The sequence below is a fragment of the Eufriesea mexicana genome, unplaced genomic scaffold (genome assembly GCF_001483705.2).
Source record: "Eufriesea mexicana isolate 0111107269 unplaced genomic scaffold, ASM148370v2 scaffold2393, whole genome shotgun sequence".
NCBI lineage: Eukaryota > Metazoa > Arthropoda > Insecta > Hymenoptera > Apidae > Eufriesea > Eufriesea mexicana.
The window spans coordinates 83,730-111,028 of record NW_016910457.1 but is presented as its reverse complement, the minus strand read 5'-3'; the positions used below and the strand labels follow the sequence as shown (position 1 = coordinate 111,028).

At 38.6% G+C, this 27,299-nt stretch overlaps 1 protein-coding gene across 1 annotated transcript in view; it reads right to left on the bottom strand.

Annotated features, from left to right (window-relative positions):
• Positions 1-27,299, bottom strand: part of Ptx1 (pituitary homeobox homolog Ptx1) — a 57,031-nt gene that overhangs the window by 9,095 nt on the left and 20,637 nt on the right. Inside the window, exons 2-3 of the mRNA XM_017903558.1 lie at positions 20,979-21,176; positions 15,847-16,103 (exon numbers count right to left, since the gene is read on the bottom strand). Coding sequence (XP_017759047.1) covers positions 15,847-16,103; positions 20,979-21,176 — 455 coding nt within the window. The remainder of the gene's footprint in view (positions 1-15,846; positions 16,104-20,978; positions 21,177-27,299) is intronic.

Below are 27,299 nucleotides of genomic sequence, written 5' to 3'. Positions count from 1 at the left end.
GCTCTTCCGTTCCAAGGCCCACCTTTTCGCGCGAGAGAGAAACGCCGTTCCAAGGAAAAAGCACGCGTGTCGCGATTTTTCTAACACTCCCCATTCTTCTCCTCGGTGACGGTGGAACTACCGCTCTCTAACGCGTATTTAACGCTGCAACTACAGACCTGTAACCCGCGAATTTAACGCTGCAACTACCGACCTACACCGTGCAACTAAATCTACTTAGCGTATACACGAACGATGATAATCGTAATCCAGGACGAGTCATTTTGGCTCCTATGGAACTTAATTGGGACTAAAAGTTCTAGCGTTATCCCTCAGACAGTCGGAACAGTGTTACGTTGGTTCGAAATAAAATTTAGTTGGCTGGTGGAGACGAAGAATGGGTAAAAATGAATTTTATGTACTCAGAAGAATCATGCTATTTGATCAACTATTGATCCTTTGACTGGATAAATACGACAGACTTTGAAACGCACCAACTGTACTATACGGTAGAAATATATTTATGATGTACACTGAGAACGGTCTATTCAAATAATAATCAAAACACTATATTCCACTAAATTAAAACAACGTTATTTATATTTTTGTATTCTGCATTAATTGTTACTGTACATACTTAAAATTTAACAGCAAAAGAAACTTTGGAGCGCCTTCAGGTACCCACAGTATCACAAGTGCAAGATTTCTAAGTGCCTTTAGGCGTCCATAGTAGCCAAATAGTTAATAGCGAGAACCTCGATTCGTCATAACCAAAAGTTACGTAGATACATTTTGTAACTTTATAATTCCCTCGTTAACACCTTTTTTATTCCACTTAAGTTGGAAATATATTATTAAAAAAGTCCAATTATTTTATTATTATTAAAATAATTATCACAAAAAGTGAATGATTTAATTTGATTTTAATTTAAAAATCGTCCTATTTTTACTCTCAGCTTTTAAAGAAATAGCGTAATAGCGAGTGTTTAATTGAAACCTGGAAAATGTTTTCCCGGGTAATTGCAGGAAGTTAGGGTCATCGAGCGTCTAGCGACGCGGAGGATCTCTTCCTGTTAGTCTCGTGGTCGATGGAGAATCGCGTTCGAGGATATGGTTATTTCACGGTCGGCAAAAATGGAAGGAGAAAAGGGGTGGTGGCACCACTTCATTAAAAATAAATTCCGAGGAGAAACCTCGTCGGATATCCGGGGCTTCGCGAGGATTTCACGACCTACCGCGAAAATCTGCCCGCCACCTTCCAACGCGCTGCCGCCACTTTTCCCAGTCTATACGTCTTCGACGAGCCCGTTTATGGACGATTGCCGTCTTCTCCCTTGCTTACTTCTCTTTGCCACGTCTGGGATTTCGATGGATCACGGATGGCCCGCTTGTCTGGGAATTTATGAAAAAGCTGGGAATTCGTCGGTGGATTAGGCCGCGGCCATCTCGTCGAACGTGTAGTCCATGACACGTGTTGTTTAGGTCTCTGTCTTTCTGGATTTTATAGATTTCTGAGATACTTCGATATCGTCACTTGTATCTTCGTAATGACAGATTTTAGATATGATAAAAATTTTAGCGATTTTTCGGAATTTTAATTTTGAAACTTAATATTCGGACGGAGTAGGTTAGACTGGGGTCTTCCTGGATTCTGAGATAGTTGTCTGCTTATTATTTTGAGAACTTGGAATTTTATAGTAGATAGGTTATGAGGGAATTTATGATTTAGAAGATGATACTTAATTTTGAGGCATTTGTTGGACAATACTTTTCATCGTTGCTGTTTGCTGTATGAGAGGATATTGATTCACTATTAACACGAAATTATGTTTTCGAGTATTATCCGAGTAGGTTTCTTTGCAATGGAGACAACAATTTTTGAACTTCTATGTAATTGCAGTATCATAAAAATTTATTTTCCGAACATAAATAATTTATAAGGATCTATATTAACATAGCCTCGAATCTGAAAATAATTTTAATTTCGTTCATCTGGATCGTGATATACATGTACCTATACCTAGTACTTACTTATTTATACATTTAGAACGAGCTTTTGTGTATAGTACACACCTTAAAATACTTATAAAAGTAATATGTATATGTTACACATTCCCTGAGCCGAAACTTAAAAATTTAAAAGACCCAATAACACCAATAAAAATCAGTAAACAACATTATTCTCCAAAAATTCGTTTCTTTTACGAACTTCAGAAAAGTAAAAAATAAACGAAATATCCCAATAAAACTCTATAGAGCAACCCATAAGAGCATCCTCATGAATGAATATTCCTGAAGAATTGGTCCCGTTATAAAAGAGCATTATGGCTACTGTTGCAAATTCTTTTCATCGCTCATCTTCATGAAAGACTCAATAATATTAATTTAAGTCAATCATAATTTCAATAATAAAAAGAAATCAAAGTCATCGTAATATCAGTAAACCTAAATCTTGATATTACTCTCAAGAAATCCCTTTCTGTTAACTTCAGCAGAGGCAAAGATGAACAGGAAATATCTCAATAAATGCTGCATATAGACCAACCCTGCAAAAATATGCTCATGAAGGAAGAATCTTGAAGAATGAACATTGGTCTGGATACGAAAAAGCATCATGGCGACTGTCGCATGTTCTTTTTATTTTTCGTCTCGTTCTCCAATTCCGCGATCGCCTTTTTTTCGACACTGGCCGCCATCCTGGTCGCTTTCATGCATTCACGCGTGCTTATACCACCCTCGCACGCTTCTTCCCTCTTCCTCTCATACTCCTATTCCTTCTTCCACTCTTTTCGTCCCTCCCACCCCCTGAACAAGGCAGTCTCAGTTTCCAACGGTACCGTCTCCATAAATCTCACTATAACGGCGAGATGGATCAGCCGGAATGGCCACATCCTACATAGAGGGAGCCAGTTCGTGCTTGTATCGCGTTCCCTTGAATATGTGTGCACTCTTGGCCGCGCACGCGCGCGTATATCCACAAGGATTGCTATGAATATGCGGCTGCGTGAGGGGAAAATCGCGTTGTCGGGACTGGATATCAAGGAGAATCGCCTTGGTCATGATCCAACTTCGTCATTATGAGGAATCTTATTAGAGAGCAGGAGAGATCTATCCAAAAAATGGCTGGTTGCTGGCAGTTGTAGCAGTTGGCAAAATTTGGTCGAGTTTGGAATTTCTTGCGAATAAACAGGTATAATACATTACGGGTATTGCAAAATAGAAGTATTATAACAATGATATTTGTCGTTTATTGGGATTTATTGGTAAGACAGAAGTGGAAACAGAAAAGTGATCTTTGAAATTTTGGAAATATAACTTCTTTAATATTTTATGTACCTAGTTCTAGTTATATACCTAGTAATATATCTAGTAATATATCCAATCGTGGTTCTTTTAGTATCTATTTTCAAGCTTTCTTGAAATCTGGTTTTAAATATCTTACAATTTTTGGTATATTGTATTACTCGGGAAAGTTAGGAATTATGGCATGCTCTGTGGAATCTAAGGACTTGAAACATAGTTAATACAAAATTCCTTGACTTTAAATACCCCTCTAACGAAAAATGTGTCGAAGTAAATATCGAATATGTGGTATTAATTTAATACTAAAGTTAGTAAGTATTAATCAATAATAAAATCAGTAAGGGATCAGTGTTGGGGAAATGATTATAAATTTTTGGTAGCATTGCATGCAATTCGAAACTATAGCACTGGCACGTGACTCCATAGACCTCGTTCGTAGATTTAATCAGAATTACTACAGTGTGAGGGCGATTAATATAAAGGGGCTGGTGGAAAACTTAATTAGTTAAATTTAAATGAGAACATTTATCATGGAATTCCGTGACAGCTCAGGAAGTTTCAGAATCCTGCGGACAACGAGACAACTTTCACGCCGGCTGGATCGCAGCCAAGAAGACGAAACAATTTTCCGGAAGGCGACATCGCAAGATCTGGTTTAGCGAACAGTTTGAAAGCATTTTCACGTAATTGAGAATACTCGAAGATATCGAGAATATCGAATGCAATTACAACGCACTAGAACCGTCCCAACTTTCCCAACAATCGATGTTAAATCTTCCTAAAAATATGTACAACATTCGAGTCGCATTTATAATTAATTCCTTCCTCTCTTTCCAACTTTCACCGTTTAAATAAAATTTCCAACAAAATTTCCAAATAATTTTTATCTTTGCTATTTCAAATTTCGTAGATCCTATAAATGTTTAAAGGAACAAAAATTGGAGATACTATAAATCTTCAGAATATCAAAACCATAAAATTTTAGAGTACTTTAATATTCTGATCCTGTATTTATTTTTCTTTATTTTCATTTAATGCACTAAAATTATTTAATATTGCTGTTACACATAGTTTATATTATATAAAATTACATAAAAATAACGAATAATGCGTAATAGAATAATTTCGATTACGTTAATCATTTTTGCGTGGAAGTTCGAATGTTAGAAAATAGAAAAGGAAAGGGAGAAATAGATATTATCATGCATATCTAATCTACCGGATCTGTTAATTAAAGAAGCGCCGTATTGTTGGATAATTATCACTATAATATCTGAGATTACTTTCATTTGGTAGTCAGATTCGAAATAACAAATGGACCAACACGTTTATGTGAGTGAATTTTTAATAATTAAAATATAGAAAACGTGATTAAAAACGAAGAACTGTTATCGGTTAAGGGGACATAAATCCGGGCATGATTTATGTTTATCACTATCACGTTTCGGTAATTATCATTCTCGGTCATCTATGATCGACATTGCTTGATACAAGACAAAAATGTGAACCACCAAACACGTGTATAGATTTCCTGCTGCTTAAATCGAGCAACGAATAATACTATGATTCTAAATATATAATCGATAAACTATCGGAACGTGACATCATGGAATTATTCGCCATTCGTGTCACGAGAAGCAAATGAAAGTTAAAAAAGTCAGTGATACCTCAATCGAGGGACAAATAACAAACAAATAACTCATGCAATTGCCTAATTATCGACTCAAACATCGCTGATGACAATCAATTTGCGCGACAATTAAAATGTACGAATTCAGTTTAGATAATGAATGTAGACGAATTTCTGATTGAGATGGTGTAACAATAGATAATAATAAATCACGCGAATTGCAAAATCGCAGTATCACCGTTACGATTTTGAACAATGATAATTATATCGTAATTATATCGTTGTGCACGGTAATTAAAATATACCTCGATAAAACGAATTTCACGATTATTCACGAGTTTTCACTGGTCGATACGAGATATTCGAAGATATTGTTACCCAACCATTATTACACAGTCAGTAAAATAAAAAACTAAAGCAATCCAAATCATCCTTCATTGAAAAAGTGAGAGAAAATGGAAGAAAAACTATACTCAAAAATACCTAAAATGAATTTCTCAATCACTCAGGAATATTCATTTCACCCTTCGTCGATCGACAAAATTTTACAACCACAGTGAGAAAAGATAGAAGAAAAACTATGCTCAAAATTTTTCCAAAAATTGTCAAGAATTTTCCGATTACTCGGGAATCTTCAGCGATGGGAACGAAATATTCAAAGGAATAGGAGGAAAAATTTCATAGTCCAAAGAAATCTATTTACCCGTAACTAGACTGCCACGCCGTTACCATTTTTGGTACCCAACGATGGACATTACACCGCGGCGATTAAAAGGAAGAAAAAAAAGGAAAAAGAAAATCGAGATATAGTAACGCTGGTGGACGAATTCTTGACGATCACAGAGGGAAGAGGTAGGTGGAAAAAGAGAGAAGCAAAACGACGCAAGCGAGTATTATCGTTTGTATTAAAGTGGTCCGGAGGGCAACACTGAACGATACAAACGGCATATGAGCCGGCGTACGACATGGAATGGGAGGCCAGCTAGCTCTCTCTCTTGGTGTGAGCAGTTTTATGGATTTTTTTTATCGTTGTGGTAGTGGACTGTACAGCTGCAGCCAGTGGGATTCGGATATTCAATGTTGGCGTACCTGTATGGATATTAAATTAACACCCGTAAGCCGCGAGTATTAACAACTTTGCAAAAGATTATACGAGATTATGAGCTCAAGCGGAACACGTGATTTTTAATGCCGTGTCCCGGCTAGCTCTCGTGCCTCCTCCATTCCTTTGTAATTTATAAATAGTTACGGCTCATTGCGTACCGCGACCAGCTATCGATTCGCGTCCAATTCAATGCACCCTCCTCTCTATTTTTTCTCTCGCCTCTGCCTTCTTTTTTCCCGCTCTTTTTCCACCTTTTTCCCCGTTTCCGGCCGACAGTCAGAAACAGTTCGCATCGTTTAACGCCAATCGCTTCGAAGATTGGCCGAAACGCGTTCCCGCGACGAAAGGATTTTATAGGCAGCACACGCTTCTTTTTCCCGCCCGTTTTCCCGCCATTTTCGAAGGAATCGCGAGGATTAATCGAGCGGCAAACCGATTTCGCGCCAAAAATTCGAACGCGGAAGGAAGTCGCTGGCGAGTCGAATTTCGCCAAACTTGGTGTTTGTAAATAATGATTTCACGGTGCGTAGAGGAATCCTCGACGACGCTGATTAGAGGATTGCATCTACATATTTTTGGAGGTAAGCGTGGAATTTCCGCGAAGCACTCGTGACAGAAAATCCGATAGATGAGTTATAGTTATCAGCGGTTATGTGCTATTTTGAACTTTGAATTTGAGTCAAAGATACGATGCCGATGTTTAGGCACGTTCGGCTCTGGCCAGGTGACCAGGATGTGTTACCTCGTAACTTATCGAGCACGTAAATTATTCCATAGTATCTAATTAGATTCATTGGATCGTTATCCATTACCGTACGAGATAAGGTGGGTATAACTGATTAAATATATTTGAGAAAATTTGCTCGGTACGCTTGTTATCTTCTGGGTTGGCATTCCCTGTCGGGTAGGATATTACTTCGTATTTATAAACGGTTTGGTGTAATCTGTTCGTGTAATTCGTCTAATAATTATTAATATTAGACCCAGTGACTGAAATATGTACTTAATTTTTAATTATTAAAATATTGTAGGGAAGCTATTAGGCTAATTTCTCAGGCTTGATTTTTGGTAAATACTGTGGATGAAATATCATTGCAATGATTTTTACACCTAATGGATGCTTTTTTTAATAGATTGTCACAGAGACAGGATTTAAAATAATCCCTTAGTATTTACGTTACCGTAATTGAGTGCACTATAAATGCATAAATTCTTCGAACAAACGTTACTTTATATTACATTATTATATCGTTATTATATAATAGCGAACAGTAGAATATAAACAATATTTTTCTCTAATACAGTACACACCTATGCAAAGTTACTAACAATTAGTCAACGTATCTTTTCAGATGATCCCTCCTACACTTAAAATAGTGTGTGAAAAATAAATTTTTCCAAAAACAGTTGCACGTTTACTGAGTCTAAAAATAAAAATAAAATGATCTATCTAAAAATGAAAAATCTGAAACCAGTCATTTCGAATTGTTCGATAATTCCAATGCTAAAGACATCTCTTTAGGGCTACCAAATCGAGTTATTTTGCTATATATATCATCTCTGTTATTTCACAAATACACGTTACTAACTTCGTCTACAACATGTGTGAGACTGGTAGTAAGGAAATCGAGCCAAACATGAGTATCACGGTAAGAGGCGTGGCTTGTAGACAGGATCCAACATAAACGCGGCTTAGGCTTGTGGTTAATTTTCGCCAATGTCCTTCTGTCTCAGTTATGTGTTATTCTTTGCCGAGTTCACACGGATTGTTCGAACGCGTTCGACGTGTGACCGATTTTGCTGCTGACTATGACACGCGCCATTGGAATTTGAATCGTACGACAAACAGTTAAATATGTAAGTAATGGAATATGATCTTTTAATTTGTCTATATACTAGTAGACCTAAGTTAAATCCTTTAATTGATAATTGTGAAACTCCGTGAATGGGTTATGTTTTGCCGGGATAATGTCTCAGAATAATTATACGTGCTTCCTTTACGAAGAAACGTGCTTGGAAGGAAATGACTCCCACCGTTAGGTTTAATTTGAATTGTCGAAAATACCAGATGTCGCTAGAAGCGTCTAGCAACATGGAGATTAGAACTCTCCAACAATAATGGTAGCATAAGTTATATTAATATTATAGTACTGTAGGATGGCGAAACTGGTCTTGAGACACCGAAAATTCACGAAAGAACAAGAACGCAATAACACAAACTCAAAACTCGTAAACTGATTTAACTTAGTGAAAGAACACCAAGATAGATAACGAAACGAGAACACACAAAGACGCACTCTTTTAAAACTCTCTTTCCAACACCAAGCGACTCATGCTTGTGCTGGTCACAACCGATTTCAAAGGACTCTGTTTTGGTTGTCAAGGACCACGCTTTTATGCTTTCTTTAACCTACGCTTCACCTTCCCGTAGTAGGACTCTGTTTTGGTTGTCAAGGACCACGCTTTTATGCTTTCTTTAACCTACGCTTCACCTCCCCATAAAGAAGTCATGCAACTTAATTTTGTTACATAGAATAACTTTTCGATTTGCTTCTGGAAGATATCGATCAGTTTACAATTTGTTTTTGTTGGTAATAGCCGATTCGCGACTTCTTTTGGTATCCTACAGTACTTTAACGTAATTTATGATTTAGGTATCTTCTTTATATATATACAGTGCTGTTTAATTTTATATTCGTGTAATATAGAAGTATGTTTAATTAATTATACGTTATTCTTCGTGTTCAAATACGTTCGACGTGTGGTGACTGTGTTGTTGATTATGGCAAACGCCATCGGAAAATAAATCGTAAGGCAATGGGTTAAAATGGATGTCCGATTATTATAATTTAGCTCGGTTACACGGCAAATATTGTAACACGAATCTTACCGAGTAAGAATACCAATATCATGATCATAATACCGTCCACTATATTAACAATCCATGGTACCAGCCGGCAACGCTAAAATCCATATCAAGAAATCGTGCAAATTTAATCGCTCCTCCATATATGCCCAACGTTGGTTTTAATATCGGACGATATTCCGCGGAGCAGCGGGGAAATAAATCCGGGAATTCGATACGTTACTTCGGGACTACAATTCACCGTAAAAGGTTAATATTCACGGTGGTAATCCACCAACGGAATATCGCAGATCACGCATGGCGGCCTTCGACGTTCTCCAGCCCCGTCCGCAACGGTATTAACTTCGCGCGCGATTTACAGCATGCAGGTTCGCAATCGATTCCCCTCGACTCGAAATCTCCGATAGAATCGTCATATCGTTTCGCGAAAGAACCCTTTTGCCCTTCAATTCGTTCCTCTGATCCCGATGGACGCGCGAACACTTCCGGTTTGTCGAACGAAGCCGTGGAAACTTGAGAATTCCTCCGGTCTTGTAATTTTGGGAAATAATAAATATCGCGTGGCAGTTGCGGGGTATTTTTCGGAGATCTTTTATGTTATACGGTGGGTAAATATGTGGTTTCGTGGGATATTCGCAGATAGAGTTGTAGGAGTTCTTGGATGCGTGTTATTCCACTGATAAAGGTCTTCGGTTTTTGGAGCAGAAGAATTTAGAATATTCGTTTGGTTTACTGAGAAAAAGAAAGTACAATTTTCGGAAATAAAAGATAACTAACAGTGGGTGTAATGTACGTTTTATAAGGTATTGTAGTTCGAATTTGTGAAGACCAGTGACTGAAATAACACTAAATTTCACGTTCACTTCGCAAAATCTAAATTGATTACACGTATCCATTGCAAAGTATTCTACAACAAACGAATTTTATAGTAAACAGTTTTATTAAATGAGTAAAAACAGAGAAAATGAATCTACTATAAATTGACTCATGTGTGCAATGCGTGAAATTTAAGTATGCTTAATTTAATTTACAATACGTATATTTGTGCGTTCTTCGTTATATTCAACAATTCCAAAACGACTATGTGAGACCATATCAAATTCAATTTTAAAAAATGCCAAGGAATTAACAGAATTCCCCAATAACCCCCCAAAAAGAGGTGCTCGAAATCTCGCCTGCTTAGTAAAAATTGTTTTCCCCGGAAAAAGCTTGTCGGCATCATGGAGAGCCAGAGGGCCGTCCCTGAATCAAACGAAGCGCTCCAAAAGCTCGTCTTGCTTATCCCTAAATCCCGCGTATCACCGTAACAGATATCCGCGCCATTACAGGCTCAATCACTGGCTCGTTAATCTCCAGATCTTTGCTCGCCGCGGCAAAGGCTTCATAACGCGCGCGAGCGGGGAGGGTAACGGGCGGAATCGGCGGCTGCCGCGGCTGAAATCCCGAAGACATCCAAGTTGAGCCTTTGTGCACACGAGAACTTACGAGCTGGCAAGTGCGGTGCGCGCCTGCCAACAACGGTTCGACGTTAAACCCTCGACGTATAACCGGAATGCTGGCCGTGGAGAGCGCGACAGTCGTACCGCACGGCGCGCGCAAAAAGAGAGCGCGACGAAGGGTGGGGTGGTCGACGAAGGCGACTCGTGGCCCATCTGGTGGCGAGAGAGGCGAGAGGAAGGACGAGAGCGTTCGCATACCGGATGCAAATCGGCCTACGGAAGAGATATGCACCGGACGACCGCAGTGCAGTGCGCCACAACGCGTGCATTGGAATGCAACCGGCCGTTGCAATGGCAAAGGTAATAATTGATATATAGCGATGGCATTGGCCGCTGACAGCCGCTAACCCGGCCGAATACGGATGACACCCAGTAATCCTCACTCTCATACCGGTTAGTGTCCACCTATATTCCGTGGCGTCCCATTTCCCATTCCCATGGCGTGTAAGCTCAGCCTCTCTCCCTCTCTCTTTCTCCGTTCTACTCGCTTCCGTCCCCGTCCCACGCTGTACATTACGCGCGTGCGTTTTCTCGCTCGCTCTAACTCGCTCTACTATATTCCTCTCTGTCGCACCCGCAGGTATACCAACACGAATCAACGACGTGTGTCCGTCGCGACGGAGCGAGGGTGGTGAAAGAAGCGAGAACGATGCGGAGCCTATGGAGTGGGATAGAAACAGAGAATGCATCGTGTGGTAAGCGAGAGGGAGTGTAACTTTGGTAAAGGAGGGAGAGAGAAGCGTGCTCGCAGTACTAGTGGAGGTTGCAGCATAGAGAGAGTCCCGTGCAACGACGCCGCCACGCGGTGTGCGGTGCAACCATACTAATCCGCCGATGGATTTATGGTCTTAATCACCGGCGGATTATCTCGGACAGCCGCGCTCTGCTGCCACCGACCGAAACATACGCCTGCCTCTTTGCAGATAACTGTGCCCGGCTCTCCCGCTTTCTCTCCTCTCTCGCCATCGGTTACTCTCCCGTTCTTTCTCCACGTACCTGTGCACGCCATACTTCTATTGCGTATCTCTTTCTTTCTCCTGCATCTTCTCGAGCCTATTCCTTCGGGTAACTTCTGGATTTATCCATAGTTGGCGGAAGAGACCATCGTATTCGACCGAGAAATTCACGAGGTAACGGAACAATGAAAGTCGAATCCGTCGAACGAATAGAGCCAGCGAGATTCCTTATTCATTGGTTCTCGCGAATCGCTGCAGAGGCTGGCTTACGCTAGCGTTACCGACAAACTGATGCTTCGCGACATCTGTTGAGACTCAGGCGTAAAATATAAAAATGATACATAGATGGTGCACTCAGGGAAGATGAATAGGCGAGACGTTATTGGTGGACGATTTTTCTTACCGCATAACGTTCGTTTCCAATGAATTGTATCGAATCGAATCGAATCGGTCCGTACACTCGATTCGTATCCCAGGTCGTGAACCGCCATTCGGATATCGTTCGAAATACCAGCAAATCCGTGGACAAAATAGATAAGCTTTCGCGCATTTATCGGCGAGCATTAAATGTTGCGTCGGGATTAATTAAGCGTAATGCCGCGGCTAGAATTGACTAAATGCGCCGGAATCGAATTCGCGTAAATTCTGCCATTCGGAGGTACGTGTCACACAGAAGTTTCGAGGGAAGGACGACACGGCGCGAACTCACGGTCGAACGGATAGGACAGCCATCGCGGTTTCGTACCGTAGACGCGATTTCGCTCGGCGTTCCAGGGCGAAGTGACGGGAACATGGACGGTGCTTTGCGACTCGTGACTCGTGATAAAGTTTTCGTTTTGGTGGTAGTCAAGGGATCCAGTGGACACGGTGACCGGTAGCGTGAACTCAGCTGTTGGTAAGTGTGAGTAAATTATTATATAACCCTATAAATAATGTAGCTCTTTGAAATGCGAATGAACGTGTGGAGAGGCGTCATTTGTTTGGTTATGTGACATACATTTCGTCTTCCTTAGTATAGCTTATATGTACAAACGTATATCAAAAAGTATATTGATATCGACAGTCGTTTTTAAGGAGAATTTTATGGAGATGGGATATTATATTTAATTATTGCTTTTTAATATCGTTGTGAGTGTGAGGTTAATACCTTCGCCTACAATAACGTGTGAGACTCGTGTTAAGGAAATGAGGCCAAACATGAGCATCAAAAGGCGTGGTTTGTAGTTAGGGCTCAATGTAAACATCACAGGTCAGGTTCGTTGTTAATTTTCACCAATGTTTTTCTGTTTCGGTTACGTGTTATTCTTCGCTGTGTTCGCACGAAATGACTCGGTGTGTGACTGATTTTGCTGTTGATTATAGCACGTGCCATTGGAACCTATATCGTAGGGCAAAGTTAATAATAATTATTTAAAAAAGATAACGGAATGGTGATGCTATTAAAGAATAAGATTGTAAATTTAATGAACAAATGAAAACAGGGTAACCTTCTTGCTTATCGAACTAATTTATGATTACTATTGAATGCATATATACTTTCTAACCTCATTCGTTGCTTAACCCCTTAAGCATTACGATTCGTTATTAAAATTATTAAAAATCTATTCCACGGTGGCATCAATTTTGTGAGGCACTACAGATGTGTAACTACTAAAATAATAAATCGAAGATTGAATATTTATTAATTATTATAAATCTGTGGTTAAATCTCGACAATACTTAGACTTGCCAGCGTTCTTTGTTTCTTTATTTTTCATATCTTTTCCTGCATATTGGGCAATGTATTGTCGTCGTGTATAAAAATCGGAACGAAAGAAAGCAAAATACGTGACGATGAAAACGTTAAAAATTGGCGAATGCATCCCACGATAGTTGGGCTCCGCAGCATTTTGGTACATGGCGTATAGCAGCGTGGCGGGAATGCCGTCCCATGCTCTGTGTGGTTCTATAAATCCAGAAGGGCTTACCGGCGCAAAGCTTCCCTTGTGAGCTGCGCAACCCCACGTGACCTCATACCTGCCCACTTCCATCCCCGTTCCTCTTCCGGTCCGATCCCTACGTTTCTCGTCCGAGCTCTCATCTACCGATATGACCGTTCCTAAAGGCCTTGCTGAAACGCACGAAACCGCGAGGATTGTCAAGTCGAGAAGCATGTCCGGTCGGCCTGATCCAACTCAAACTGAGGGACCAACCATGGATTCGTCCCGTTTGCTCGTGTATCACCGCGAAACGACTCGTGATGAATTTATTCGCCGTTTACGATATCCAAACGTTTATTATTCTTTGCGCCCGTGTTATTCCTCTCTCCACGATTTTTTGAACATTTTTTGACTTCTTCCCTTTGGCATAAACGATGATGTGCTGTAGAATATGAAAGACTTGTTGAGGATTCTTCTCATCGTTTGCAACGAATTTTTATTCGATTATTATTTGGTTAGTTACCTGAAAAACGTCTTTTTTGGGTATTTCGAACCACCGTGGTGTAATATGTTTACTTTTATGCTATACATCGCAGTTATCGAATTTCATTACGAAATTGTAATTTAGGAAGTTGATATTTGTTGAATAGAATTTAAAAATAGAATTTAGTATGTTTACTGTTCCCCATATTGAAATTTTTAGTAATTCATATTAGAAGGTGATTAGGAATTTCTAAATGTATTATTTCTTTACAAAGAAATATCTTTCTCTGTTGTTGTAATATTAATTGAAATATAATATTCCCTCATTAAAAACCTTAAATTTATTTGTCCAATTTTCTTTTCAACGTTATTGAATTTATTTAAGAAATTGTATTTTGGAATATACGAAATGATTGGGAACAAATGGTTAATGATATGATATCCAATTATAAGTGTAGCTTGTTAGAAATTTTTAAGTAAATAATATAATACATATTGTCATTTCGCAAAACATTTTCTCCTGCTGACAAATTGTTAAGGAAGGTAACGATCTTAAATGCTTTTCGTCGATCTTTCTTGTCGATGTCATTGAATTTAATTAAGAAACTGTATCTTGGAGTAGGTACACGAAGTGATTAAGAACAAAGGCTTATGTTCCCATTTAAGAAGCTGATATTCAGAAAATACAATTATGAATAACTTTCTGCGAATAGTATTGTCATTACTATAAATCAGGGCTTGTTGAAGAGTTTTCAATGATACAATACGCTTATTATCTTTCTCGTAAAGGAACATTTTCCTCTGTTGACGTAATATTACAACGATATTTCCCCAGCAACGATTTCGGATCCTTCTCCTCGAACTTTTCTCATCAAAAACGTCCAGAAACCGCCTGTTTCTCGAAAATATCAAGTTCGATGGGCAAGGAAATGGCATTTTTCCGGTCACGAGCCATGTCTGCAGACCTCGAGGTATCAGTCAGAAAGAGCATGAATTGTTGCCTTTGTAATCGATACTTCAACGCATCAATGCGTCCATTGTAGGATTCTCTTACTACTTTGATCAACTCGATTTCGAGTCACCGTGATTCGTATTCGTGCACGGGCTTTCGTGAACGTGACGACCAAACTCGTTCATTATAAGAAGAAAGATGCATCGGGGTCGATGCAGATAGACGAATTTCCGTTTCACCGGAATTTTGTTTGTTCGAAATCGGACGCATGATCGATAAACGTTGGCTCGACTCGCGATAACGCGAGAAAACGCCGATAGCGATGCGTTAACTTTTGACAATAACGAAAAATTCGTCAGAAAACGTAGATTATCTGCACGATTGTGCGGCGTCGGTCGAAAATAATTAATCGCTATAGAAAATAATTAGGTGCGCTGACTCATTGGCCTATGCATACGTTCAATTTCAATTTTTTTTTCCAATTTTTGCATAAGTATATAACTCGGTTAGTCATTACATCAAATTTCGGTACAATAATAATCGATACTTCGGCGTCGATTTGTTAGTATATATTTAACTAGGTATTTCTTGGTAATATTTTTTAATAATTTAAATCACTCGTTTGCTACATTGGCTGACTGCACGAAATGGAAAGTAGAAATTTATTTTAGATATGAGAAGTCAAGTATCGATCAAGTATCTTAGTATTAAAATTTTACACAAATTGCTAGTTTTTAATATTTACTCAGCTATAGCACATATTTATGACAATTAAAATAAGACGAAAAGAATATTTTTATCTCGACAAAAATGGACATTAATTTTGCCACGAACTAAAATTCTGAAACCAGTTATTAGCAGTGTATTAGTAGTATTCTTCAAGGAACCCTTCGACCAGTAGAAATTTATCTATTCCAAATTCGAGAAACAAATACACGAGTAAAAGAATGGATGTAAAAATGGGACAAAAAACTGGTGTGAAAATAAATTTGAAAGCAGAAAGGAGCAAAGAAAACATTCATCTTATATATATCATCTTAGGTCTCCGAGTTGAAGAGGTTCGATTTTAATGCAAGGTGGAAATATTTAAATCAGATTTTCTGTTCTTTCTCGAGGTGAAGGCTGATAAATAATTAGAAATAATCGTCACTCACCCTGACTCGAGGTTCAGGCAGCTTCGTGAACAGACCTATCTCTTCCCTGGCCGCCATGTCCGGATACCGATTCCTCAAGAACAAAGACTCCAGCTCCTGAAGTTGATGGCTCGTAAAATGCGTCCTTTGTCGCCTCTGTCGTTTGTTTTTCTTTCCATCCTTATCGTCCGCGTTGTTTACCCCAACCACGCCATTGGGAGAGACCACCCCTCCGCCGGCTCCCAATTCGTGTTTTACTTCTATTGGTGTTGCAACATCTGAAACGTATTAAGATATCACGTTCACTGGGAAACGGTGACATTATTTCACGAAACTTTCTTTTATATCCTCACGATCTGAGAATCGAATCTCGCGTTTCCATAAAATGGAGTTGCGTCGAGGGAAATGATCGTTTTCATTTTTCGAAATGTGAAATAACGAAGATCGTTACTTGAATTTATTCTATTTTATCGGTCTATTATTGTCGCAAACAGACGACGGTGATTACACTGTTAATACATGTTGCTTTCCAAGTGAAGATGGTTAAATATTTTTATAGAACGACTAGCACTGAAAATAGGCGTGATATATTTTTCGCGAGGTGTATACTATAGTATAAGTTATCGTAATGCATAAAACTAAGTATACACTTAAGCGTGTTAACGTGACTATGTAACAGTCACGGGGACTAAGTGATTAAGTATAAAGAGAATGAGAATAATTAAATATTTTTCTCGAATGTTTCGAAGGCTGCACGATGCTCGTTAAAATTTCATATAGAAAAATTAACTGCGTGGAGCTCATTATGGCTGAGCTGACTTAATTTCGTGTACGTTTACTATGAAACTAATGTTCGAATAGACGCTGCATAGTGCGCGATGCCTTAAAGAAACTCGATAAATATTAGTTATATCTATTCCTGCACGCGATAAAAATTAGTGCGTGACGATAAAGAATTTTATCGCTGATAAAATTCACCATGTTATTCCATTCAACGGGCCACCTTTCGTTGCAACATTTGCGAATCGTTCAAGGTGCAACCGTGAATTAGGCTCTACTCGGTGTGTTAATTTAATTTTGAAATATTTATTAATTATCAAAAATGTTTGATTTATTCGATAATGATATTTCTCCGAAGTAAAGATAATAATAACACGCAAGTGTACTGTTGGAAATTGCTAAGTATATTTTATCTTGCTGATGTAGCATGCAGTATTATATGTTGCAGGAGTAATATGGAATATTCATGAATATGTTTAATAGCCAATATGTATTGTGCCACCTTTTAATTAGTCATATATCTTTCTCCCATATTTATATCTTATCGTATTACGATAATTTGCAAATAGTATATTTTTCATCAGTAATTTAAAACGAAGCTAGGTTTTCAATACTAACATAAGTATTTAGAATAATTTGACAATCATCATCGATTTGTAGTAGTGCAGAGACAATTTCACATCGCGTCACTTTAATTGAAGTTTAATTATTCTATAAACACTTTCTTCCTCTTTCATTAATATTTATAAGTAATGTTTATCTCATAAACATTATTTTTATAGAAAACACAGTTTCTAGAAAATATTCAATCAGCTTCAGCAATAACACTCGTTTTAATCTCCATATTTCAAAGTGGATTCTATATTAATTTTGAATTCTTATTATTTAATTCTTATTTACATTTAATTTTCTCATATTTTTCTTATTCTGATATTTAATAATATTCTAGATATTCTATATAATAGAATATATATAATTATATATTCTAATTCTTATATTTAATTCTTCATAGAATTGAATATAATTTAATTTATTAAAATATATTTAATTCTCCATATTTCACAGTGGATTCTATATTAATTTTCAATTCTTATTATTTAATTTTCCTATATTTTTCTTATTCTGATATTTAATAATATTCTAGATATTCTATGTAATAGAATATATGTATAATTATATATTCTAATTCTTATATTCAATTCTTCATAGAATTAAATATAATTTAATCTATTAAAATGTATTTAATTCTCCATATCTCAAAGTGTATTCTTATTATTTAATTCTTATTTATATTTAATTTTCCTATATTGTTCTTATTCCTATATTTAAAAATATTCTATATATTCTATATAATAGAATATATATAATTATATATTCTAATTTTTATATTTAATTCTTCATATTAATTTTGAATTTGACTAGCAAGATATTTCTCAGCGAGACTAATCGAAGATGAAAAACGTTTAGCGTGGAAGCCCATCGTAAATGCATAGGTGAATGCAGAGCGACGATCATGGATCGATTAGACCGTTCGATCGGTAATCTCTGCCAGACCGTACCCTGTAGTTCGAGAATAACACGAATGTGTTTGTCATGACCGTGACAGTGACAGGTGAGGGTATTTCACCCCTGACTCCGCAGCAGCAAATCGCCAGCTTCCCTTACTCGCATTGACAGCCGTGTGATCGATTGCCTCCTTTTTCAAAGGGCACCGCTATCACTGCGTCTGATGATGCCGCTAACTATCTTCTAACTAAGACGGCAGTGTCTATTTACAGAGGTAGCAGCTCGACATGAGGTCGCGCAACCGATACCGACCAAGTCTCGTCACCAAGAACGTTCGACCTCTTTATCACCGTGTTTCAATTTATTCAGTATCGTTCTAATCTACCCGAAGCTTGTAATGTCGTGCACGAGATTTCACTGTTCTCGTGGTGCTAGATATACCGGCCATGTCGATGATAAAACGTAGACGTTGTCAGGGCACGATTATCGGCCAGTTTGCGTCGTTAATTGGTTAAACACGATGTAATTGCTCGAAATATTTGTACCCAGTTTTGTCAAAGGGGATTTTCATCGTGTAGAGCCACGGGGAACCCCTGCTTCCTTCAGGTATGACGGGTTTATCATTTTCATATCATATATTGAAATCTTTCATGTTAACATGTTGCTTCTTGGATTTCATTGAACTTTTGATTAGGCTTTTAGCTTTTGCATTAGTAGTTAGGTTGTCAGTTATCTTCCTGTATATTTTTATTTAATCCTTAATTTAGGCGGATTTTATAGTAATAGAATGTTAATTTCGAAGTGGATATTGACAGGAAGTGCACCAAGCAACAACGGTCTAATTGATTATTAAAACCTCAGATGCACAGCATGGTCATAAACCATATGTCCATAGACACAGAATACAAGAAATAATGTATAGAATATTGAAATATTATATTAATAAAGTTTTTATTTAAAATAGAATTAAAATCTGGAAACTAGCGCGTTGCAAAATTCTGTCATGACCATCACGAATGGAAAGAAGATTCGCCATGGAGTGGTAGAAAGGTTCAGAAACTTCCGAGGAAAATACATTTCTAACCCATATTTCGAAATACTAGTAATAATTTAAAATATATTCACCAAACGCAAGAACACGAGGACAGAATTTTCAAGCGACCCTAAAACACCCCTCGAAATTGATACAGCGCGTCAGGAAATTCTATTATAACCACTGCCGATCGAATTCGCGATGAAATCACAGGAAGATTCAGAGACGTAAATACATTTTAATCGAAAAAATCGATCGAACTAGCCGAAATGGGGACTACTCGAAGACGCCGGAATACAAACATCCCTCGAGGTCCTCTGGCAAGGAAGGAGAGGAACGTGCTGGACTCGCGTGAAGGAACACGAGAGGCCTCGCCCTCGTCTCGGGATTACAACGAGTGAAGTGAGATCCGTCCCCGGGGTTTGTTGTTAACCAGGCCCGTAAGACTCCGGGAGATATTTCAATTTGCGGGGATTTGGGGCGGCTGCGAGAGTGCCGGCTAAGTGCCGAACAAACCTGCAAACAAACGACACCAGCATTTTCCTCGCCTTTCTCGCGCTGCACCCGACAACGACACTCTCTGTTATCATTTGATTTCGCAATTCCTGAGACCTAGCCCGGAATCTTCATGCCACCTCGCTTGATCGATGCGCGAACCTTCGCTTGGTCTGGGGATGATACACCACTGGTACCGAATTCTTTCGAGGAAGTTGCATGAACTTCCTTCTTTTCCCTTCATCGACTGCAGTTGATAATGGATGATAGCAAATGAAGTTTATGTGGATTTTTCTTACCGCAGACCAGGATTTCTCGAGCTTTTCTGGCTTACGTTTTGGCTCTTCTCTGAATATTAGTAGCCTCTGTGTAGCCTCCTTTCTCTATTTTCTTTTTTTCACGATTTGACATGTTTGAATTTGTAAAAGATACGCGTGTATATTTGTATTATAATCTTATCTATCTGTATAAAATAATTTATAGGCGATATATAAACATTTGCAATTATTTCCAAAAATTCGATATCAGAAACCCTACTCTATGTCAAAGGCTTTGGACAGAGTATTATTGATTCCCAAGTGCCTTTTGCTCTTGGGAATGGTATAAAGGAATATGAATGAGGATTTCTTTTGAAAGGTATTGCAAGATCTGCATACAAAGTTGTGGAAAGGAGCAACACAATTCTTTTCAGAGGTTCCAGCTCAACGTTGGTTAAGACAATCGTATTTAGATGTTTTTCAGGTCTAATATTAAATCTTGGAAGTCTCGATTCTTCAGGTGAAACTGTCCTTTGAAAAATTATTTTTAACAGAACGATATTTGGATCTCCTTTCGCGAGGTCTCACGGGGAAAATTCATGAGAAGAAATTAGGCTCTGTACTAGCAAAAATTGAAACTGAAACAGCGAAATATTCAACTAACTGACCCATACATGCCTATACAGGTGCAGTGACACCACGAGATATAAATTCATCGTCAATCCTTATGAGTCTTTGAAAAATGGCTCTCTTTCTCACACACTCTTCGTTTCAAAGTCTTCTCCTCTCATATTCTAACCTTGATCTAGCCCACATCTACGAACTAGCCAGTCTACATAGACATCGTCCAACAAATGTTTACACTCTATCGAATCTCTACGCTACACAGGTCTAACAATCCTGAAGAGATAGACGAATCCCAGTGTCCGAACAGGACCGTTCGAACGACTGGTCGACGGTGAAAGCGTACTCGTAGTTAAACGGCAAAGAAAAAGCAAACTGTCGAACAGGGTTCGTTCGGAACGAATGAACAGGGATGAAGGGTGCGATAGAAAAGTTGCTCGTAAAGAGGCGAGGCTTACCTTTTCGAATATCCAGCCTGTGTATCGTGTTCGTGCGAGACCTAGTCTGTGCGGTAGAAAATCCACCAGAGGGTGTCGTGGGTGTCGCACCCGGTGTACTGGGGTTGCTGTCACCGGGAGTGTGAGCTCCGTGACCCGTCAAATGGATCCTCACCAAACCCCCGGCCAAATCGTCCGGGAAGTCGTCCTGTGCCCATACTGCAAAACGCATCATACCCTCTTGCAACATCGTTTAAGCTCTTCTATTCTCCACTATTTACTAACTTATTTCGTTATTAATCCGCTCCCCGCGGGGCCGCTTGCGACCATCTTCGGACAAAGCAGTGTCTTCGAGCTTAGAAACCGAGAAAGATGTTATCAGGGTAACGGGTCTGTCGAATTCTTTTATTCTTAAGATTATTTTAGTTTATTTGATCGATTAACGAGTGTATGTGCCGTGGAATGTTAATAGTAGGATATACAAGGTCGTGAAACGGGTTAGAAATGTTCCTCTTTTACGAGTCTGTTCAGCCTAATCCTCAAAGTCTCGAGCAACACTTTGCTATCTGACGAGTAGTAATCTCGTGTTTTTAGACCATAACGAGAAATTATGTGTTTATATTTCACATAAGTCGATATTTCCAAGTGTCATAGAAAAAGAAAAGAAAATCAAAGAATTACTCTTTTAAGAGAACTCTCTTAGGATTTGAAAGACCTGGCGCGACAATAGGTATTCTAACCTCGAAGGTCTTAAAGACCAACCTGCCATGTCTCTCCCACCCCTCAACGACATCAAATAAAGCCATAATTCGCGCGAAGATACTTTATTCCCCCCAGAAAAAGAAAAAGGAGAAGCATCGACCATGTCTCTTCCTTTGAATAACAGTCTCCTCTGTTTACGAACCACAATCTTGCTCAAAAAATCACGCATTTAGAGATGCACATCGTGCAACACAGGACTCTGAATCTCATAGAATTTCGTTGAGATATTGCGAATATTAAGGATCTTATAAAACCTCGGGAATCGTTTCATACGGTACCCAGTACTCCAAAGAGTGTCAATTCTTCGAAGAATTTCTCTTCGGGGAACTCGAGGACCCATTGGCACGGTTTGACCACGGTCTGACCGCGGTCTGCAAAATCAAAGAACAACCTGCCACGTCGACTCGAAGACTCGTATCTTTCGTCTCGCAACAACCTCGTATTTTCGACTGACAACCGTAGAATGAACAATCGCGCGTGTGAGGACTTAGGATAGCTCATGAGACCAAGCAACATGGCGTTTCGTCGCGTAATTCACGGCAGAGTTCTTTTCTCCGCGTTATTCATCCGCATCTCGACTGCAGCGCCGCGGGGTGAGAAGAAGCGAGGGAAAAACAACTGGCACGGGTAAAAACGAGGAGAAAAGAGAGGTCTCCTCGGTCTGAGCGAGTAGCAGTCGAGAATAGGGCTGGCGAGCGTGAGCTGTCGGTGGTAGCCAGCCAACGGAGAAGTTAATCGGCCAGGCCGTTTAGTTTCGCTCCGTTTAGTTATATTTGGTTTCCACGGGGGCGGCCAAGCAAGAGGAGAGGCGGTTCACAATTAGTCGGCGCGTAACTCGGGCTGATTTAGTGCCACGCAGCCAGCCTGCGGACCACGAAGACGCGCGTGTCACTCTTCCAGGATATTGCCAACCGTGTCACGAGCTAACGTGCGTGTTAGCTGTCTCCCGATGCCACGCAGCATGGACCAACATGGAAATTATTCACGAAGGGTTGAAACGTAAAAATAGGACGGATATCGCTCGTATAGTTGCTTCGAGCGTTATAGCAGGCTCGTAAACTATCGTACCAAATAGCGATCCCGATTCGGGTCGAAACGACGTCGTTGACACTCGGCACTGTTTGCAATCCGTGGCTGCAAGCCGTTTGACAGAAAAATGGAGGATCTTGCTTGCGTATAGAAACCACGTACGTCGATACTCGCATCGTTTTTTGTAATTAGTACTGCAATCGTTAACCGATTATATATTCCATGCCTATTGTATATTTCAGGGTTAGAAACAGGTACACAGATAGCCCTCGTTCCTGAAAAAATTCTGCTACCACTGCGGTTCATGTGTTACTTAAGAAAATATCTGTTTTTATGGGAAAATTTTTTATAGGGAGATTCTTTATCGTAAAAAGTTGCTATAGAAATTCTCATGAAAAAATAAATGGATAATGAAAAAGATTCGGGAATTTACGATTAATTTTTGTAAAATCGTTCTTGAATAGTCGTTTAGAGGTTGAAGACTGGATATTCTTTGATGAATAAGCAAATAATTTATAGGAAGCTTTTCATTTCATTGTACTGTATGATCAATGGACGTGAACAGAAATATTGGAAGATACCACGCCATCATAATTAGGATGAAAAATAAACTTTGCACTCGTGAGCTGCCCTTCAGTCGCCATTTGTTCAAATTACAAAGATGGATATTCATTAATATATCAAATTTAAGATAACGTAACGGCGTGCGAGGTATCTAAACCAAACAATTCTACGTGTTAATTATTATACAATTTCTTATTTACTGCTGGAAAAAATATCTCTCAGCTTTATAGTAGAAAATCTTTGAACTCCTACCCTACGAGTGCAAGGGATTAAGTTGGCTCATCTTGCACGGCGGATAATCATTTTTCGGTGACGAATTAACACTTTTACTGGAATTTAATTCGAAGAAACTGTGCATCAGGAAGCATTTAATTTTAATTGGTCATTATGTATCTATTTATGTTATTTTAACGAAATTCCAAAGGTTTATGCAATTTGTATGAATTCTACTCGTATTAACGTCGGATTAAAGACTTTTGCTCTTTGAAAATTGCGTACGTTTGAACAAAATGTTCGTTTGGTTCTCGTGTTTTCAAAAGAAAATCAAGTCCAGAGATCGTAACGAATCGCTACAGCAACAAATATTTATGCTAGCCGCGAGAAGCAGCGTAAAATGTTGGAACGGAGGACTCTTTGAGAAGTATACGGGTGACCATGCGATATTTAAAATTCTCTGATGCGAAATAAATCTAAATGCAAGATGGAACGACTTGCACGAGTGAATCGAGAGAATCTCTGAATAAAAAGAGTACGCAGACGATAACTTTCTGCGCCAACCAGCGTTTTTCGTTTGGCCGTGTTGCAATATGGCGCTGGTCGTTTACAACGCTTGTTTACAACTGGCTGAGACATTGTCGCGAAATGAATACCTTGAACGAGGTACGAAGGAAGATGAATACATTGCAGTTCTTCAGGGGATGTATTTAGAACACCCTGAACAACCAAAGGTTTTCGGAAAATATAATTTTCTGAAATTTCTTTTACATTTTTACTAGCAATTTAATTTATATTAGGTTGGTTGCAAAATAAGGTTGATATTTTCGGTATAATATAAAATGGTACCCGCTTCGTTTGAAATAAAGAAAACTTTATTATGTAATCTATAATAAATAATTCCGATTACTATGTGATAATATGAGATCAACTAGTAAATAATTTCTATCTGTTTGAAATTGTATATTAAGGATCAAAATGGTTAATATATCATTTAGGGAAACCTCTTGTGTTTCAAAATGGCGGCATTATCTCCTGGCCAACCCAATATTTGATAAAATATGAACGTTTCTTCGTTCCAGAAAATAAAAGAGCACATTCCACCATGGAAATTCTATGTTACTTATCGACTAATTTAATAGCAATATAAATTTAATAATTAAATCTATCAATTATTCTTATATTTAACATGGATTTTTTAACACTAAACGTACTAAGCATTGTCAAGTGACCCCTTTCAAAATTTACTGTATAAATTGTACGTTCATTGTTATTTCTATCATTCATCTGACTTTTTGTAAATTCTCGCTTTCCATTTTTTTTTTTAACTTATTTTTTAGCAAGAAAAATTCTTTGCACACCTTATGTACCACGAGGGGTCATTTGATCTCTTATGGTAAGACTAGGTGTGTGTAAAGTACCAGTTCGTTTAGTATTAAATACACACATAGTAGCGTTACTAGAGTATAAAGGGCTAACTATCCTTAAACACCGATAATTCGAGTGTTGAAACCTGTTTAAATCCTTTTTACTTCTTTTTACCATTAAATTTGGAGCACTTCGAGTTTTCTCCAAGAAGAGAATACTTTATATAATACTCTCGGATGACGGGAGAATCGCGAGCATAATGTCCAATGTGCGATCGATAAGCTCGGGATCGATCCATATTTTCCAAGATCATGGTTGCACGATTAATTACCCGTTGCTTCCGTTGCAATGATTCACCTTCCCTCGACATTCTACGCGACGCGATATTTACACCGAGTTAATCGATGCAACGGCTGATAACACTTATCGTGCGGAATGTCTGCAGGCTATTTGGCAGCGTTCCTCTTTCGCCTCTCCGTCGTCGAGCCGTGTAATTCTGTCGAATTCGCAGATAAAGCTGGCCCTTAAATAAACCGCGACGAAATAGTTTCTTAATCTACGACCGCGCAAACAGATCGGTTACATATTTGATCGGCTGACCGGAGAACACGTGTAAAGAGCCACGAATGGCCATACGAGGATAAGCTTGCACCCTGGCCAAGGGCGAGGTGGTTTGTTTGCCAAGGCCGGTCCCTGAGGAGAAGCGGCCGCAGTGATGTCGCGTTATCGTCGATGCCTCCTCGGCAAACAGCATCTGAGAGCTGGAAACATGGACTCCGTTGCTACTTATCGCGATACACGTAACAGAAGAATGGGAACGACGTAACACGTTGTAAATAAACGGCTGACAGGCGAAGGGACACCGAGTGATGACCCTGAGTCACGAGCTGGAAAATGAAGCTACAGCTGATGGCAGAGGAGAGCGAGTAGGTAATACTTAGATGATCAGTAATGGAGTTGGTCAATAAATTTGGATTCAGAGAACGTAGATTATAAAAATGGCAAGTGGGATAATTCAATTATTATTTTTTTTATTATTATTATTAGATGATATTAATTTGTGCAAATGACAGGTATCAAAGTTAGGATAGATTAGAAATTATTCTGGATGAAGGTATTTTAATTATTTATTTAAACTCAGGTTGTTTGAGGAATAAAGTCCAAGACTTCTAATTCTTTTATTGATAATAGGAAAAATATTTAACTAATCCTTTTAGCGTTAATTCCATTGGGAAGTACATTAGTTCAAGATTGATTTGTTAGCCTAATTAAAATTAATTGATAGTATAGTCAAGAGATATTATTCTAACAGATGACGAGATATAGTTTCAAATTTTCAAAGCTAATTTATTATTTACTAATTTTTTCATTTTATTTTGGATATATATTCGTCTACTAAAATTAGGAATAGAATATTATAAGTTTATTGCAATTATCAAATTAGACTAATTAATAATTTATTATAAGCATGGAATAATTTTTCACTTAATTTAAAAAACGCGAATATCACACATGTCAAAAATGAATTTTATAAATTAACTAATTTTACCGATTTGCGTCCAAGAAAATGGAAACTCGAGGAAAGATTGGCGTCCATTTATAAGTAACTGAAAAATTCATTTACAGGATCGAAATAAATCGAATTTGATTTCCTCGTCCCACCTGGCTGCTTATTTATGAACAAAAATATCGGATATCTCGGAACTCCGAAAATTCCATCCCGGCTTCCAGAGATTCCCGATAATACCGTCGAACGCTTCGTGCGTCCCGAAATACATCGAAAATATTGAAACCAAAAACGAAATCTCGGTATTTATTTTTTTCCTCCGCAACTTCTTTACATTCGAGATTTCGGTTCTTAAAATAATAAACACACGCGACGACAAACCGGGCGTTTCTGTCACAATTACCTCGTGCAGCTTCTATTCTTCGCGCGTTGTTGTACCATCGTAAATATCCCGAATAATCCGTGCATATCGGATAACACGGCGGGAAATTTCGAAATTGACGAACAACTCTTAACGTTTCGTCGCTCGGCGCACTAAAAATGTATTTTTCCTTGCTGTTTTGATAAAACCGGTGTACACCGCTCGGGACTTCCTCGTTCCGAAGTTTGTATATTATTTCAAGATTAGAGTTAATCTTATAATCTACATCCTGATCCGACACACGCTATTCAAGCGACCTACTCAACCAGCGAAATTTATAGGGCCCCATTTTTCACGTTTCAATATCTTGCCGCTCGATGGCACGCACGCTGGCGCGATCTATTCCGTACATGAGGTCCTTCTTCTATCAAATTGTGCCATTTTCACGGATCCTTCGTGATAAAAACGATATATGTAACGTATAGATGAATATAATATTGTTATTTGATAAATTATATATCTATAATAAAAATGATAA